Source organism: Psittacula echo (genome assembly GCF_963264785.1).
Source record: "Psittacula echo genome assembly, chromosome: 1".
Taxonomy (NCBI): Eukaryota; Metazoa; Chordata; class Aves; order Psittaciformes; family Psittacidae; genus Psittacula; species Psittacula echo.
Genome location: NC_137735.1, coordinates 161,307,882 through 161,325,045, shown reverse-complemented (window position 1 = coordinate 161,325,045; position 17,164 = coordinate 161,307,882). Strand labels below are relative to the sequence as shown.

At 47.1% G+C, this 17,164-nt stretch overlaps 1 protein-coding gene across 1 annotated transcript in view; it reads left to right on the top strand.

The window, feature by feature from the left end:
* Window positions 1-17,164, top strand: part of LOC308217469 (uncharacterized protein) — a gene marked incomplete at both ends in the record, with an annotated part of 110,006 nt that overhangs the window by 66,886 nt on the left and 25,956 nt on the right. The window contains 11 exon segments of the mRNA XM_080610542.1: window positions 62-97; window positions 972-1,007; window positions 3,920-3,976; window positions 4,126-4,197; window positions 6,323-6,394; window positions 6,905-6,940; window positions 12,940-13,020; window positions 14,171-14,224; window positions 14,908-14,961; window positions 15,671-15,733; window positions 16,139-16,201. Of these exon segments, the coding sequence (XP_080466668.1) occupies window positions 62-97; window positions 972-1,007; window positions 3,920-3,976; window positions 4,126-4,197; window positions 6,323-6,394; window positions 6,905-6,940; window positions 12,940-13,020; window positions 14,171-14,224; window positions 14,908-14,961; window positions 15,671-15,733; window positions 16,139-16,201 (624 nt within the window).

Genomic DNA, 17,164 nt, shown 5'->3' with positions numbered 1-17,164 from the left:
CTCTTTCCTAACACCTTCCCCATGCTAGCATTTATCTTCACATTCTTTTATGTTCCTGCAGGGTCTTAAAGGCTTCCAGGGTCCAAAAGGTGAAAGAGTAAGTAAGAGTCATCTTATCTACACAGTGCCTTGGAGTAAGGCACCATTGTGGGAGCCTTTATCTGCAGCAGCACACACTGATGATGCCCCTGTTAAATGAGTGGGGATAATCCAGGCATTTCATGTGTGCAGTGACATTAGCAGCCCCCAGTAATGGCTGGGCTGAAATGAGGCACATGCTGTCTTTATGCATGACTAGGTAGTTTTGGATGGAAGTTTGGGGGTTTGGGCAGAAGGTGACCCCAGGTATAATCTGGTTAATCCCAAAATGTAAAGGGTTGGCGGAAGAGGGCTAGAGAGAACAATGAGTGCCCAACAGGCAACACATAACCTTTCATTCTCACCGATGAGTGGGAGTCTCCTTGGTCTCCTGCTGCATCCCACTTGCAACCCATGGAAAGTGCAGTACTGAGAACTGCATCCCAAATGTAAGGGATTATAAGAAACTTCCAGGAAGTTACTATTCCATACACTTACAGTGAAGCATGCCAGATCTGAGGTTGAAATGTGGGAAATCCTGTATTATATAGGATGCTATCCCACCCTAGATGTATTGTATGAACATGCCTGCAGCATGGAAGTGCTAGATCCCATTGGGAGGTTGAAATCCAGCAACAGCTCTACATTGTAGATGTGTTGAGCATAAAGTCAGCCAAATCACTTCAGTTTTCTGGGTCTTTATTTGTTGTCAATGCAACAGATTCTAGTTGTATGGATGTAGAGTACCCAGAGGAGCTGTCTTCCAGCATAGATAGAGCTTAGTGGCTTGGAGTGTGAATTAGTGGACTGAGCAACACAAGAAGAGTTGTGTTAAGGGATAAAGGTGTGATAAAGGGAGTAACTCACTGTCTTCTTTTCTTTCCTGTGTTCAGGGTGATCGGGGACTTCTGGGACCCAAGGGAGAAAGAGTAAGAACATTCCAGATTGTGACTTTCTGGGACAGATGGGGTAAAAGGTTTTTATTCAGGATCTTATAGTTACCAGTGATCAGGTGGACAGTGAGCAGTTATTTAAACGAGTCAGACATCATAGAAGATAAAGACGTAAATAGTAAATAATATATCTGTTTTCAAATACCATAGAATCCCAGACTGGTTTGGGTTGGAAGGGACCTTAAAGCTCCTCCAGCTCCAACCCCTACACGGGCAGGGACACCTTCCACTAGAGCAGCTTGCTCCAAGCCCCTGTGTCCAACCTGGCCTTGAACACTGCCAGGGATGGATATCTGGGGTCTTAGTGGTTTTACAGGTATTCATATCATTACATGTGGGTGAGCATAGCCCACCTATCGTAGAGCACTGAGCAAGGTTCCTAGGTGATGGGGTGCAAATGCCCTTCATTGAAGAGGACTTTCTACTTATTTCTACTGATTTTCACATTCCATCCATGGTGTTGTGTGCAGTGCCATCATGTGCCTGGATCAAGATCTGATTGGCAATGATATCTTCAGGATTTGAGGCTCAGGGACTCATGTGTGCTTCTGTGTGTCCCTTCTCAGCATCTGGCCAGCTCTAGCGTGAAGATGATTTTCCTTTTATTAGGATTTTCCCTTGTTGCAACTTGTCCTTTCATTGTGTGCCTCCAAGAAGAACCTAGAGAAGAGAAGCTGAATGGAGACCTCAGAGCAGCTTCCAGTGTCTGAAGGAGGCTACAAGATTGCTGGAGAGGGGCTCTTCATCAGGGACTGTAGTGATAGGACAAGGGGTGATGGATTCAAATGGAAACAGGGGAGATTTAGGTTCAATATAAGGCAGAAGCTCTTCCCTGTGAGGGTGCTGAGGTACTTCCAAAGAGTGCCCAGAGAAGCTGTGGCTGCCCCATCCCTGGCAGTGTTCAAGGCCAGGTTGGACACAGGGGCTTGGAGCAAGCTGCTCCAGTGGAAGGTGTCCCTGTCTGTGGCAGGAGGTTGGAACTGGATGAGCTTTAAGGTGCCTTCCAACACAAACCATTCCATGATTCTATGATCCATCCTCTCTACATTGTACACCCATGTAGGTAGCAGAACACAACACATAGACGCCCCACTCCTTTTCAAGTCTCCAGTTTCAACTCACTTCATTAATCCCATCCTTCCACTGAACGCTCTGGATTGAGCTTGAGTTTTGGTGGGATCCTACAAAAAACAGGAAAAAATAAAGTAATTTTGGCCACTCTTTGCTGAGACACAAAAAGGTTTCCTGTGAATTAATGGAGAAAGAAAATTGCCACTGATTCTGGTATAAGCAGCTCACCCAAAGCATCTAGCGATCTTAAACAGCCTGAGCTGGCTCATAGCAGGTAATGTGGAAATAACTCCCTGAGCACTTCTGGATAATGCAGAGAAACTGCTGAACTCCTGCCCAGTGTTTTGTTAACTTCCTTTCTGGCTGCAATGGCTGCTTAGAAAATGAGGTTTAGAAACCCTACATGACGATTCTGCCTTTGAGTCATGCAGTATGAAATGATTAAGGCCCATTTGTCTCAGAGGAAGTTACTTGCGAAAGGGGACTTGCTCTAGAGATGAATCAATTCTTAATTTGCTTCATGAAGATGCCCCAAAACACTTTGCAAGCTGCAGGAATGTTTAATGCAGTTTTCAAAGAATGGTTAATAAAAGATAAAGTGGAGTACAAGACAGAACAGGAAAAGGGGGGAATAACTGGCTTGGGTTTGTTCCACATGATTGCAGCTTAACTTTCTTTCTACTTCTCCCTTGATCAATACAGGAGTAACTGTGAAACCCAGGCCCTGTGCTATGTATTGGATCTACAGGGTCTTTATTCTCCTTTTTGTTCTCAAAATTGATTGAACCCATTCCTGTGTCCTTAAAGACCCTCCTGAGCAGGGAGGCAGGAGAGTATATTAAGCCAGAATTTGGTCAGGATCCTATGGTGATGCTTGAATAAACTGCAAGAGATTGTCTAAGTCTGGGGAATATTGGTTGTTTTGTGATTGTTAAGACACCAGCAGCAAGGCACTGTCACCCTGAATGGGGATGCTTGCAACACTGAAGAAAGCTGGTGTAAAGAGAACCAAATGGGCTACAGTTGCCCATCAGAAGGTGGCTTCAGCCGTTTTCCCTCTGTACTATAGGCAGCATCACCACTTTGGAGACACAACCATTTCTTGCATAGGAGTAGCCTTGTCTTCACTCTCTGAGGAGCAGAATGTCCCTCCTCAGCTGCTGGGCTGATAAATAGACTTGGCAATGATGTGTCCATGGGGTTACTGTATGCCCGTAGCTACTGGATGACAGTTTGGGGTCTGACCCTCCAAAACCTACCTCTGAAGGGTAGCCTAAGTGCCAGTCTTGTTCCTTAGCTCCAACTGTGTATCTATAAATCAGGACACCATGAGTAGACCCCTTCACCATCCTGGCTATGGCCAGCTCCAACACCTGGGAGACGATGACATCCTTGACATCCTGAGTGACACAGTGACAACAAAGCCAAGCCACCATGTCAGATATGAGTCCATCTGCCACTGACAGCCTCAGATCAGGAACTGAGCCTCAGGGTCGTGCCATGCACAGCTCAATTTCCAGCCATGACATTTAGACTGGGGTAATGCCACTGGACCCCAACAGTTTTTGGAGCAAGAGGTCACTGTCAAACCTCAGGACTTGTTTTCTGTGCAAGTCATCATCCAGCTTTTAGTTAAGGACAACTGTGGAGCACACGTGCCTTTCCCAGCATAGGGACCATAGTTTAGGAAGTGCTCACCCATTCCAGATATTTTAATGACCATTTTGCCCATCATAGCAAAGGCAGTTCCATCTAGTGGGACCCATGAGTTCATGTATCACCGGGTGTCTACATCTCCCTGTGTCTCCTTTCTCTAGGGTGAGCCCATGACTATTTTTGGACCCCAGGGCTACAAAGGCAGTAAAGGAGATCCTGTAAGTTTGGCTTTTATTGACTATTTAAGTTGTACCTTCCCCACTGTTGGCATCAGCATCAAGCACAGCTTGAGATAAGCACTGAGAAGTAGCACTTGAGTCCTTCCAGGGGAGAGGCACCATTCACTAATTCCTGTCTTACCTTTCAGGGGGAACAGGGCCTGCCAGGTTTTGATGGAGACAAAGGAGAGAAGGGAGAAGATGGGCCTGTAGGAGAAAAGGTATGAACCTCCCAATGCAACTGAGAAACACAGCACAAGGTCACTGGTGGTGGGGTGGCTCTGCATCCTCCCCTTGTGCCTGCTGGGAAACACAGTGCAAGGACACACTCACAATCTCTTATCAAAGAAAGGGAGAGGAGAATGCTGGGCTGGAGCTTGGGAATGTGATACACTTCCAGTTTAGCAAGTGGCAAGTTTTGGGACCACATCTGCAGTACAGATGTGGTGACCATTCAATTACTGCAGCACTGTATGAGTCCCACATCTCCCTCTCCTTCCACAAGCTGGCTGTGCTGCTTCAAACCCTGCAACTCTGGTGGCATTAAGGCTTGGTTGGCTCCTCTGTTCCATTCTTCTTCACGTAGAACTGTCCCCTGGGTGCTGGCAGAGCAAGTTGCCCGCTCCTCCATCTGCTTTTGCTCTTTGAGGTCTCAACCCATCACCGTGATGCTGGAAGGAATCACGTAACTCTCCCACTCTCAGACTGAGTCACAGATTAAATCTCCATGTACTAATCATACCTATTTTCCTATTACTTTAATGCTTTTTGCTCCAGAAGCCTGACCCAGGATGGGGACTCTACTGAATAAATACAAGTATCTACAACAGCAGCATCCCTATCTGAGCTGGACATCCAGCTCCTGGAGGGCCTGGAGCCCAAGTGTGATGGGGAACGGCTGAGGGACCTGGGGGGTTCAGTCTGGAGAAGAGAAGGCTCAGGGGGGACCTGATGGCTCCCTACAACTGCCTGACAGGAGGATGGAGCCAGGAGGGGCTGGGCTCTGCTCCCAAGGAACAAGGGATGGGACAAGAGGAACCGGCCTCAAGCTGCACCAGGGCAGGTTTAGATGGAGCTGAGGAACAATTCCTTCCCCAAAGGGTGCTCAGGCATTGGCACAGGCTGCCCAGGGCAGGGCTGCAGGCACCGTCCCTGCAAGTGTTCACACACCGTGGAGACGAGGCCTCAGTGCCATGGGTTAGTGGTGGCCTTGGCAGTGCTGGGAACGGTTGGAGCGGATGAGCTTAAAGGGCTTTTCCAACCCAATTGATTCTGTGATTCTGTTTCCCATGGGGACCTGTATAATCAGTGTAGTTCTGGGTGGGAATTGTGTGACCCAGTGTGGGCATCTCCCGTGTGAAAAGGCAGCTCATGTTCTTGCCTCAACTGATTGCACTGATCAGGTCCGCAGCTACCTTAAAGGAAACCCATAGAGATGTTCCCATGGCAGGGGGGTACTTGTTTTTTTAAGTCAGGTGAAAGCCCATGCATGGTATCTGTCAGTTTGCTTTCTAATAAGAAAATACTACATGATCATCCAAGAAGACGGGGGCTGTTCAGCCTGGAGAAGAGAAGCTGCGTGGAGACTCAGAGCAGCTTCCAGTGTCTGAAGGGGGCTACAAGGATGCTGGAGAGGGACTCTTCATCAGGGACTGTAGTGATAGGACAAGGGGTGATGGGTTCAAACTGAAACAGGGGAAGTTCAGGTTGAAGATAAGGCAGAAGCTCTTCCCTGTGAGGGTGCTGAGGCGCTGGCACAGGGTGCCCAGAGAAGCTGTGGCTGCCCCATCCCTGGCAGTGTTCAAGGCCAGGTTGGACACAGGGGCTTGGAGCAACCTGCTCTAGTGGAAGGTGTCCCTGCCCATGGCAGGGGGTTGGAGCTGGAGGAGCTTTAAGGTGCCTTCCAACCTAAACCTTTCTATAACTCTATGATTCTATCTCTTAAAGCAAGAACATCTCTTAGCCAAATATCTGAGTGACTTTGACAGAGCCCCAGAGTAGTATCTCCACCACCAGTAAGTCCAGCAGGGTCTTGTACCTGAGTGTTTTAAGGGAAGCAGCTCACCCAGAGACTTTGATACCCTTTTCTGCTTGTTTTTCTTCAATGCCCATTTCTGGGCTCCAACTTTCTTACAGGACAATTCACTGAGGTTTCTGCCAAGCTGGTAGCTTCCTTCCCCAGCAGTGGCTGCAATGCAGACCTTTGGGCTCCCCGGGGCTGAAGTCTTCTATAGATGCAATGCTTTTTGTCATCCTCTCTATCATCTCCCCGGGTTCTTCTTCTGGCCTCTCTTGAGGGGAAACAAATGTATTCAATATGTGTTTGACAAAGATTTTAAATTTTAGGGAGTCAAGGGTGAAGCTGGCTCCAAGGGAGTGATGGGGCTTTTTGGAGCAAGAGGACCAGTGGGACAGAAGGTGAGTACAGTGCTAAGGTATCCCCCCAAGAATTGATAGGTAAAATCACACAAGAACTGATGGGTAAGATACCACCACAATTTTACTGCAGAATATACATCTACATTCCCTCTCCAAGTGTTATGGGGCTACCAGAGAGCAGAAGTAGCTGCCCTTTTCCAGGAGAGCCCTAGAGATATCTCCCATTGTGTAAAGCAGCAGCATGCTCTGGCAGCTTTCCTGGGCTAAAATGGGCATAATGACCCAATGAAATGTCAATATCCAGGTGTGAGGTGTGAAGTGCTGTCCAAGCCCCAGTTATAGTCAACAGAGATGTAGGGCTCCATTCAGTTGCCCAGATGAGATGTTTGGGTTATTCCACTTGTCCCCTCCTTCAGTTGCTCCTGCAGAAGGGTCCCCAAAGGTCCCGTTGCCCCTCTTTCACAGCTGTAGGTATCTCCCACAGCAATCCCCATTTCCAGAGGAAATGCAGCTCTTTGCCATGGTAACTCATCTCCACTTTCCTTCCAGGGGGAGCCAGGAGAACCAGGCTTGCCAGGCTCTGCTGTGAGTTGGAGCATGTTTCTCTCTCTGCCTTTTCATTGCTGGTCTTCTCCACACCACCGTGTGTGTGGGTCACAGGGCGGGAGGAGGTGATAATGACTTGATGCTGCTCCACGAAGCCCACGTTCAAAGAGGCTTTGGTGGGAAACCAGCCGTGGGCATGGGGTACCACAGCCAGAGGTATGCTTTAATAGGTGTTGCATTTTGCATTAAGGAATGCATGAAATATGCGTTTATTTACTATTTGTAATGCCTTTAGTGTGTTAGGGGCATTGCCAGACACGAGCACATGATGTTTCATGTTCAGATAGCTTTAGAATTGCTACTATAGGCTGTATATCCAATGAGAAATGTGTATGTCCTTAAGAGACTGAATTAGAAGTGGCTATTCTCAGTGGGTGCATGTTGCTGGCCAGAGGGAACAGTTATGTTGAAGGATCTGGATAATCTGTGAGTTCACCTTATTTCATGATACATTTCAATTGGGAAAACAAAAAGCAAAGCAATTTTGGGTTTCAGAAGTGTTCACATGCCTTTGAACTTCACCATTTCACCTGGAAGTGAACAAATGGTTCCCAAGCTTGTCCAAAGTGAAGAAAGTTCCCCCCCCCCCCATTTCTTTTTGTCTGGGAAAGGAAGGAATAGGAGGGGAGGGAACACCAGAAAGTAACTGGGACTTTTTCTCAGACCATGAAAATAGGAGTCTATACAATTGCTTGGTTGCAATAAGAAATATCAGTGTTTTCTATTCCCCAGTTATGCCTCTTCGTGTTTGAGTGGGGGATTCTTGGCAACTATCTGTTGCTGTGGAAGTCCACAGCCCTTCAGTGCTGCCCACTGATTGCTGCTCATGGCTGTGTAACTATTTAGAAGCCCATAATGCAGACTGGCAATTGTTACTGATTAAAAAGCCCTCATTCCATTAAGTATTTCAACCCCTGCCTAATTGCAATCCGCATTTTGCAGAGTGCTGTAAGACCTCAGCATCTGGCATCACTGCACGTAGGCATTGCACTGAAATTGCTCTGTAGGGAACATCTGAATCCATAGGTGACAACCAGTAGTAGTGCAGGAGTAGAGCAAAGGCATTTGTTGAGGCTGCTGAGTGGAAAGGAAGCACAGGGGGAATCCGTAATCCAAAGATATTTAGTGATAGAACAAGGGGAATGGCTTTAACCTGCCAGAGGGGAGACTGAGATGAGCTCTTAGGCAGAAGCTCTTCCCTGTGAGGGTGCTGAGGCGCTGGCCCAGGGTGCCCAGAGAAGCTGTGGCTGCCCCATCCCTGGCAGTGTTCAAGGCCAGGTTGGACACAGGGGCTTGGAGCAAGCTGCTTTAGTGGAAGGTGTCCCTGCCCATGGCAGGGGTTGGAACTGGATGAGCTGCAAGGTCCCTTCCAACCCAAACCAGTCTGGGATTGATTCTTTGATGTGCTGTTTTCTACCAGCACCCACATGCATTGACATGTACCACAGTTAACTACCAGAAAGTGGTATCTTGTCAGCCAGTATTTGAGGAAATCCAAGTAATCTTTCTTCTGGAAATATTATGGGATGCTGCTGGTGTAGGTTGATGCTGTCGGTGCTGCACTTGGAGCTAGATGAGATAATAGAGCTTGGGTTTGGTCCTTCATTGCATTTCTAAAATGGCAAAGGTCAGATCAGAGCTGTTGGGGCCTTGTCGGAAGAGCTGTGATATACGACATCCTGGGTGAAACTCATCTGATGTCTGCTCTGTTCACTGCTCAGACTTGGTTTATTGACAGCTTTAGGGTACTCTTAGTGCATGATTCACATCATCTGTTTCAGAAACCTGTGTTAGGATGCAACATCCTGATGTGACTCGTTCTTCACAAACGGATGTCTCACTTTATCTTCTAAATACTTTGATTATTTTTTCCCCAAGTTATTCTGCAGATCTCAGCTCTCTCATGTATCATTCCCCAAGTCCTCTTCTCCCATTTTCTTGGAGACAAACACTATTTGATCCAATCTACCTACACCAAATCTGTCCTATGCGAAGTCATAAAGGTAATGGGGTAGCAGCTCTCATTTTCCTTTGAGTCCCACTGATTCCCTCTTTTATATCCACAAATTGCCACCAACTCACTGCAAACATTTGCTGGTCCCTTTCTGTCCTGTTGAATTCCCCCTAAGTAATTTAACCAGCTTGTAGAAAGTCTCATCCAGTTACTCTTTTGATTTGGTGATCTATAGGAGTTCCCAACCAAGCTGACAGCATTTGTGTTTTCTCCCTGTAACCATTACAATAGATCTAGTTGACTTTACAACTGGACCTCACAGCACATAAGTGTATTCTTGATATTCAAGACACCTCCTCCTCCTTTTTCCTCCTTTCTAAAAGCACTGCACTATTTTACAATGACCTTCCTGCCATGCTTTTATATTGATGTTGTAATCTGGTTTATGCCTATTAAATCATCATCTTGATCAGATATTAAGGTTTCCAGCTCCTCTTCTTTATTTCCCATGCTTTGTGGATTAATATACAAGCAGATTAACCTATTCTTCTCCCTGAAGCAGTACCCCAGTCCCCCTCTCTTGCCATTATTCCCTATTTTGGGTTTCCTGGGTCTACAGTTACCAGTGTTTCTTGGCCCTCCCCATCCTGGTTTGCAGTCCTCCTCATTAGGTGTACAAACTGGAGCTCAGAGATGATCTTCACCTCCTCCTGTGAGCTGGCCTCTGTATTTGGCCAGCAGCCTGTGGCTGCTGCAGTGAAAACCAGACAGCACTCTGAAGGGTCTGAAACTAAGTAAGTGATAATCAAGGCCCTATAACCCAGAGTATGGTAGGTGTGAGAATGGCTATAACCGTAACTTTACAACAGATATTAACAGCATAAGACCTTGAGGTATCCCAGCCCACGGCAGGGGGCTGGAACTGGATGATCCATTGAAACCATTCTGTGATTCTGTAACCTCTAGATACAGGTAAGAACGGTGGATAAACAAATCTGAAAGGTACCAGTAATAAAGGTCTATCTCCTTCTATCATGTGCACAGAAACTTGGGTGAACCCATATGGTGTCCCAGTTCTCCTGCCTGCTGAGCAGTGGGCTGTTTGGAGACAGAGGAGAGGAAAGGTGCAGAGTGGGGTTCTGCCCCACACTTGACAAGAGGTGCATTTGGCCACTCAAAAGTGGAAAAAGCCATCTCCTAAGAAGTTATTGCCCTGGGAGGGTGTCTTGATGCCTCCTGAGCACTTCTAATGAGTCCAGGCTGGCCAAAGAGAGGTTTGTCAGCCAGATCTTGTGGAATCTCTGCCCAGGATACCTTGGAGTCTTTGCAGGAGGGTAACAGGCTGATCCATCTCTGAGATGTAGTGCCTGAGAATGAATGCTCATTGTGGCTGTGAGGGCCAGTGACATCAGGAAAGGATTCTGGGGGGAGGATGCTCAGAACTGCATCACATAATTGTGAACAGGACAGTTCTAGACAAAAGGCACAGCAGGGAAGAGATAAAAACACAGATGAAACTCTGAGGTTGAGACTCCCAGCTAATTCATATGCATCATCCCATCAAATATTGAGCACTGAGGCCCAGGAGGTGGGAAACCTTTAAGCAGAGGTTGCAGCCTACACCAGGGTTTGGGAACGCATTAGTCCTTTGATGTGCATCTTCAAACAGATTGATCCTTTCGGGGCATGCCTGGAGGTGATGTTTCTGCTGATGAGTTTCCCACTTTCCCAGGGTGTCCCAGCTAATTCCCCAGCTTGTTCATCTGAGTGGAAGCAAGGAGCCTGGAGACAAGGCAGGCTCCTCCCTGGCTCCAGCCCAAAGCTTCTCAGGAATTTGTGCCTGGAAGCATTGATCCTCATCTGCTCCAAGACATCTTTGCGTCAACAGGCAACGCTCAGCACTTATGACTAAGCCTCTGCGTTGCTCTGCCTTCGTGGTACCTGGTGCCTCTGCAGTTAAATGAAGTCTGTTCCAAGCAACACTTTAATGACAGAACCAAATAGCAAGAGCCATTTCCAGTACTCCAGTAATTGCCTTTAAACTACCATTTGACGAGCTTTATTGCCCAGCAGAACATGGGATGTAAATCGGAGGGAACAATTCTTCATTCAGCTTCTTTCCCTTGCTTGGTCTCAAATGTTTTCCTCTTCCTCTGTCTTTTTTCCCTCTATTCCATCTTTTTCTTGTCCTTGGTACAGATGGTCTTGAAAAGCATCACCCCTCTGACCTGCTTCCCCCCCAAGATGAAGTGGGGATGGACCTGCTGTCATGTCCAATCCGTGTTATAAACCTTCTAGTCCATATGACTATGTCTTTTCAGCCCATGATGAGTAGGAGTCCACCTACAGCAAGATAAGACCCAGGTCAAAAACTTGTTTATGATTACTGGACCAAATAGGTATGGCTTAGACCCAGTTGCCTTTCAGCCTACCAGCACATGTTGTGAGTTTAACTCTTCCTAAAGCCATTTGAGCTCCTTTCAGGTCAAGAGCAGGGAAGAAGCCTCTCATGATCTAAGGCAGACAGAAAGAGTTGGACACACGCAGATAAAGAAGCACAGGAAAACAAGGAAAGGAGAGACCTTTTCACAGTAAGCACAGGAAAACAGGGAAATGTCTTTCCTTTCCTTGTTTTTCTTCTCCACAAGACACTAAGGGTAACCTAGAGAAATATTAAAGCAAATTTGGAAAGATCTATTTAGTGTCAGGTTCCTTCAGGATCAAGCAGTGCTCAAGAATAAGCTTTTTAGCCCATCCCCTTGCATACAGGTGTATAAATCCCTGGCCAGATGGATCTGTACCCAGTTCACAGCTATCTCAAAACCACAAGGCACTTGAAGGTATCTTGGGCTGGTGAGGTTTAACCATCAAACCAAAAGGTTTATTACCTTCCTAGCAAACAGAGAAACTCTGGTTAGCTGGGGTTTTATGGTCCATTTACTTCCTCAGATGGAACAATATATTGATCATGTGAATAAATAGTTACCGGTAAATAAAAAGCTTGCACAAGATGTTTGTGCCTGATAGTGTAGGCAGAGCTTGAGGAACGTGGACTTTTATACCTGGGAATGAGAAGGTAATGGATCTGTCCTTGTGGTCAGGTACAGCAGCATCCCACCCGGGTGTCTCTGGGATGTTTGCTTGTCACTGTGGTTGTGTTTGAAGTGTCCATTTGTCACTAAAAGGAGGAGCAATTTGATGCACAAATCTGGTGGCTGATTTTTTTTTACTGTATTTTTGGGTAATAAATGTGTTTCCTTTCAACAACCAGCTGCAAATGAATCCCAAGTGGAGAACGTCACTTGTTCATCTCCCGATCTGCTTAAGCAGCCAATTCATTCTCTGAATGAGCACAGCCCTGTGCAATCAGTGTCTTAAGTGGGGATAAATCCAATTTCATCTCACATCCAGGCTCTGAAAACTGCCATCAGAATTGGCCAGAATGGATGAGTAAACTGTGGGAACCTTGTAGAAACAAAAAGGGCATTTCCAGTAGCTTTCCATTTGCTACGAAAGCAGTAGGAGACCCCTTGCAAAGAGGCCCCAGTGCTGGATGTGGCTCCGATGTCTGGGCTGGGTGAAGATCTCTCTTTGGGCTCTCAGCTCCCCACATGGGAGATCTCTCAACTGCAGCTGTGAGCAACATCATGCTTGGGTCCCTCATTCACCAAACCAGATTTCACCACCCAGTGTTGCTTCCCTCGGGTCCAAAGCCATCACCACCTAAATGCTCTTGGCCCAGGACTTTAGCTGCTACATGCCTCTGTTTCCCAAGCTGTAATTATATCAATTCACAGGTTGCGTTTGCTAGTGGCTTACAAGCTTGTGAGGAATGGGTGCTAAATCCCAGCCTCAAGTCTTGGTGCTAGTATTAAGTGTTAGTATTAAGGTATTAAGGTAGCTTCTGACCTCTGACTGCAGGAACATGCAACCCAGGCTGTTGAGTCTCCATCCTGATGACTCTCCTCAGCCACCTTCCCTGCAAGAGCTAACACAAAATGTGTTTCTCTCCTCTTCCTGGCAGGGTGCAGCAGGTCTTAATGGGCACAACGGACACAAGGGAGCCAAAGGTGACAGAGGTCTTCAGGGGCAGAAGGGGAAGCCGGTGAGTAGCAGGGAAGGATGTGGTTCATTTGGGAGGCAGAAAGAGGCTCTGTGCCTTTCTTGAATCCAGGTTCATTTCTCCCTCCATACCCTGTGTGCCTCAATACTGGAGTCAAGTTCTTGCTCAGGGTCTTTCCAAACAGAGCTGAAATCACTCCCTAAACATCCTGGAGAAGTATCTAGTGCACATCCTGGCCTGATGTTTAGGAGGAACCATTCTCTGGATGCCAACAGAAAATCCATGTCTCTAGCAATAGACTTTTAAGTTTTCCCATGTTTTCCAGCATGAGTTTTCGTTTGTGTACTTACCAAGGCCTAAATTCCGAGTTCCTTCATGTACCAGGTCCAGTTCTCCTCGATGCTGACCTGCCTGATGCAGGGGGCAGTGAGCAAAGCAATCATTTGCTAAAGCCCTTATGGAAGAGCTGGCTCTTTCTCACAACAGAAGGCCTCGCCTGTCCCCAGATAAGTTCCTGCACATGGATGGGACTTAGCCCCCTTATTACTGAAAGCACATCTCCAAAGGGATTCCTGGTGGGAACATGCCTTCACTTTCTGGAAACAAGCTGAAATCTGCTGGTGTTCTTCTCCTTTGTTTTCCCATGAGGGAGAAGGAAACAGTAGAAGATTTTGGGAGGGAGCAGGAAAGAAAGACCTCACTGAAAGTAATGAGCATCCTCTAGATCATTCAGGTAGTGCCTGAAGGATCCAGGCTCTGAGTGACAGCCTGTATTTCCACAGGCAGTGACCAACAGAATTGCTGAGTGAGACCATCTTAGCATCTCCATAGTGCAGGTCCTTGTGATTGTAGCCACTCCGTCAGCTACCAAACCTCAGTAACATCCACTCCAACACACAGATCCTCAAGGGTCATTGTCTAAATGTTACCCATTGTAAGCTACAGACCCTGTGGAGACTCATCACAGCATTTGTCCCACTTCACTAGCAGCACTGGCGCAGTCATCCATCTTCTGCAAGGTCATTGCCTGTCCCACCACAGAGCTGGTTGCATTACTAGAATCATCTGCTGATTTTCAAGTTGCTTCTGATGATTAAAAGCACAATGTAAGTGCAAGATGATGCTGTCACCAGGGCCGTATCCTTTACCTTTCAGGCTGTGCATGGTATGTTTGTCTTCTTTTTTTATGCAGGGAGGAAAAGGTGATGCTGGGACCACTGGTGACACGGGACAGAAAGGAGCAAAGGTAGGAGATGAGTGAGATCCTGTAAGATCTCTATCACTGGAGATAATCAAAAGCTGTCTGAACATGGTCCTCATCAACCAGCTTTAGATGGCCCTGCTTGAGCAGGGGGGTTGGACAAGATAGTGTGAGGTGTTCCTGCCCATGGCGGGGGGTTGGAACTGAGTGATCTTAAGGTCCTTTCCAGCCCAAACCATTCTATGATTCTGAGATGTCCTCCAGAGCTTCCTTCCAACGTCAACCATTCCATGATCCTGTGAAGCCAAGGTCTGGGCAAGCAGGGAGGAGAGCTGCAGCTCCAAGCTGCAGTGAGGCTGATGAGGAAGGGTGATGAGGAAGGATGCTTTGAGCAAAGGAACAGCTTGCAGCTTGACCTAGAGCAATCTGCTCCATGGTGCAAGCACACAGGGGATGCCCTGGGCCTCGAGCATCATCCAGCATCTTGTAGCTACAGCTGAATCCCACCCAGTGCTGCACCACTGACAGAGTGATTATAGGAAGGACTGCCCCAAGCCTTCCCTATGGGATGCAGGTATAGAAAGACCCTTCAGAACAACAAGAAGTGGTCTGCTACTTCAGACCATAGTAGCAACTACATTGGAGTTAACCCTGTGTACGCATGGAGTCCCTCACTCCTTCCCTCACCTTGACTGAACATCACCACCTATGATCTGCTTTATCCTCAGGGCTTACGAGGGCTTCCAGGACACATTGGAGCTCCCGGAGCCAAAGGCATTAAGGTGAGTTAAGCCCAGCTTTCCATCCTGCTTTGGCTGCTTGACTTCCAGCAGTGTTTCCCACTCATCTCAGGATAGCATTATGCATGAAGAAGCCACCCTCACTCTGGCACAAGTCCCACTTGGTGGGATATGGCCATGCAGAGCAGGCAGCAATGGATGGAGAGGTTTCAAGGCTTGAAGGGAACTTCATGATAATCTGGACTAAAAAAACCCAGACCTTGCCCAAATCCCCTCCCGCCTTGTGGCTTAGCAACTGCCTGGACTCAATTTGCAATCAGTGCTGGGCACATCACTCTGGCTGTCAGCATCATTAGAACTTCCTCTATAAACAGGGATAATGGTCTTTTCATGAAGGGGTTTGGAAAGCTTGATAAGAACTAAGGGAGCTGTTAATAGCTGAGCTGATGGGATGTGGTGGTGTTATTATTGTTGCTGTTATTAATATTTGCCTTCATTGGCCTACTGGGTAAATGAAGCACTGTTCAGTGGGTTTCCCACCTACTTTCATGTATGTGGGCTTAGAGCTGGGACAGTCTAGCATTTATACTGGTCTGAAGTAAGGCTTTGCCTATACTTACGTTTCTGTTACCAGGAGTGTCATCCTGTTCCCCCTCAATTAGTGCTTAACCTTGGCTTTTTGGAGCCAGTTTTCTCAATGTTGTAGGAGTTGTTTGTGCTTACAGCACATCCTCTGCTGTTTCATCCTCAGGGAGAAACTGGCAGTCCTGGAAAACCAGGGATCCCAGGATCAGATGGACCGTATGGACCAAAGGTATCTAAATTAGGCATCCTACAAGTAAGAGGTTTCCAAAAAGCTTTGCAAATGCTGCAAATCCACCTCTGCAATGTGCTAATTCCTTTCAAAGGGCACAAATGGGGTTATTCTGGATCTGTTCCTATAAACCAGCATGGATCTGAGTGAAGATGTTGGATACTGAAGTAGGGACCCCTTCACTCACCTCTGCAAGACTCAACCGTGTTCATCCACCCCATCCCTGAAGCTCCACAGGCATCATTGCACATGGAGCTTCTTAATGTGATTTCTTTGTTTCCTTGAGTACCATCAATGCACAGGCTCACTACGTAATAGTGTAATCTGAAGAAAAGCTGGTTCATGCAGCAATTTGCAACCTTGCCAAGTCCACATTGGCCATGATTTTATCTTGGCTCGTTCCAGGGTGAACAGGGAGCATCAGGGGATGATGGTGCCTCAGGGATTCCTGGAGAGAAAGGAGAAAAGGTCAGTGCTCACCAGACTGCATCAAGCTGCCATTTATAGAAGGATAAATCCCACATCCATCAGGTGGAGTTAACAAAGTTATACACTTTCTGCATCATAGGTACCCTTTCCAGTGGTCAAATGTCAACTGGCTGGAGCATTAAAGGACCCTTCCAACCCAAACTATTCTGTGACTCAATGATTAAGGCTGGGACTGCAGGTGGAAAGGGCAGGAGAGGGGAGGTTTCCTTAAACTCACCTTCTGCCCATGTATGAAACCCCAGGAGGAAGCCTGCTTAATGTGAGGAAAACCATCCAAACTCTTCTTGGGAGTAGTTGTTGGAGTTTATTCAACACCACCATGCCCAGGGTAAAGAGTGCCTGGGATGCTGTGGGGCAGAAAAGCTGGATAATGCTGGACACACGGACACAGTAGTGGGAAAGGTCTCCAAGCTGACCTGTTCCTGGGCTCTGCTCTCAGCTCCATGAGGAATCCCCACCATGATCATCCCCCTCCAATATTCTTTCTCTGCATTGCTTAATTTTCCATTTTCTTCCCTAAAAGATCAAGTCTAAAATTTATACCTTTCCATGGATGGAAAAAATAGGGTTTTAGTTAAAAAAGAAAACCAAACAATAATCCCAGCAGCCTCCATCAAGTGTACTGGCATTTTCCAGCCCCTTAGGCCCTTCTCTCATTCAGCTCCAACATCTGGTGTCCATCTGATTTGGGATCTTAATTGCTTTTATTGATAACAAGGCTTCTGGTCGTCAATCCACAATAGTCATCTGTGTTGAACACTAAGGGTTCTTCTGTTGTCAAGCAACACTTCTAGCTTACTGAGTGTCTGAGCTATGAATGGTTGGAGGCTGGGAGGTCATTTCCTGGGTAATATCACTCCCTCCCTCTCCTGTTCTTCTCCTCTCCCACAAGCATCTGCTTTCAGCCACTGCTGAAGGTTGGGTGTTGGGTTGACTAGAGGG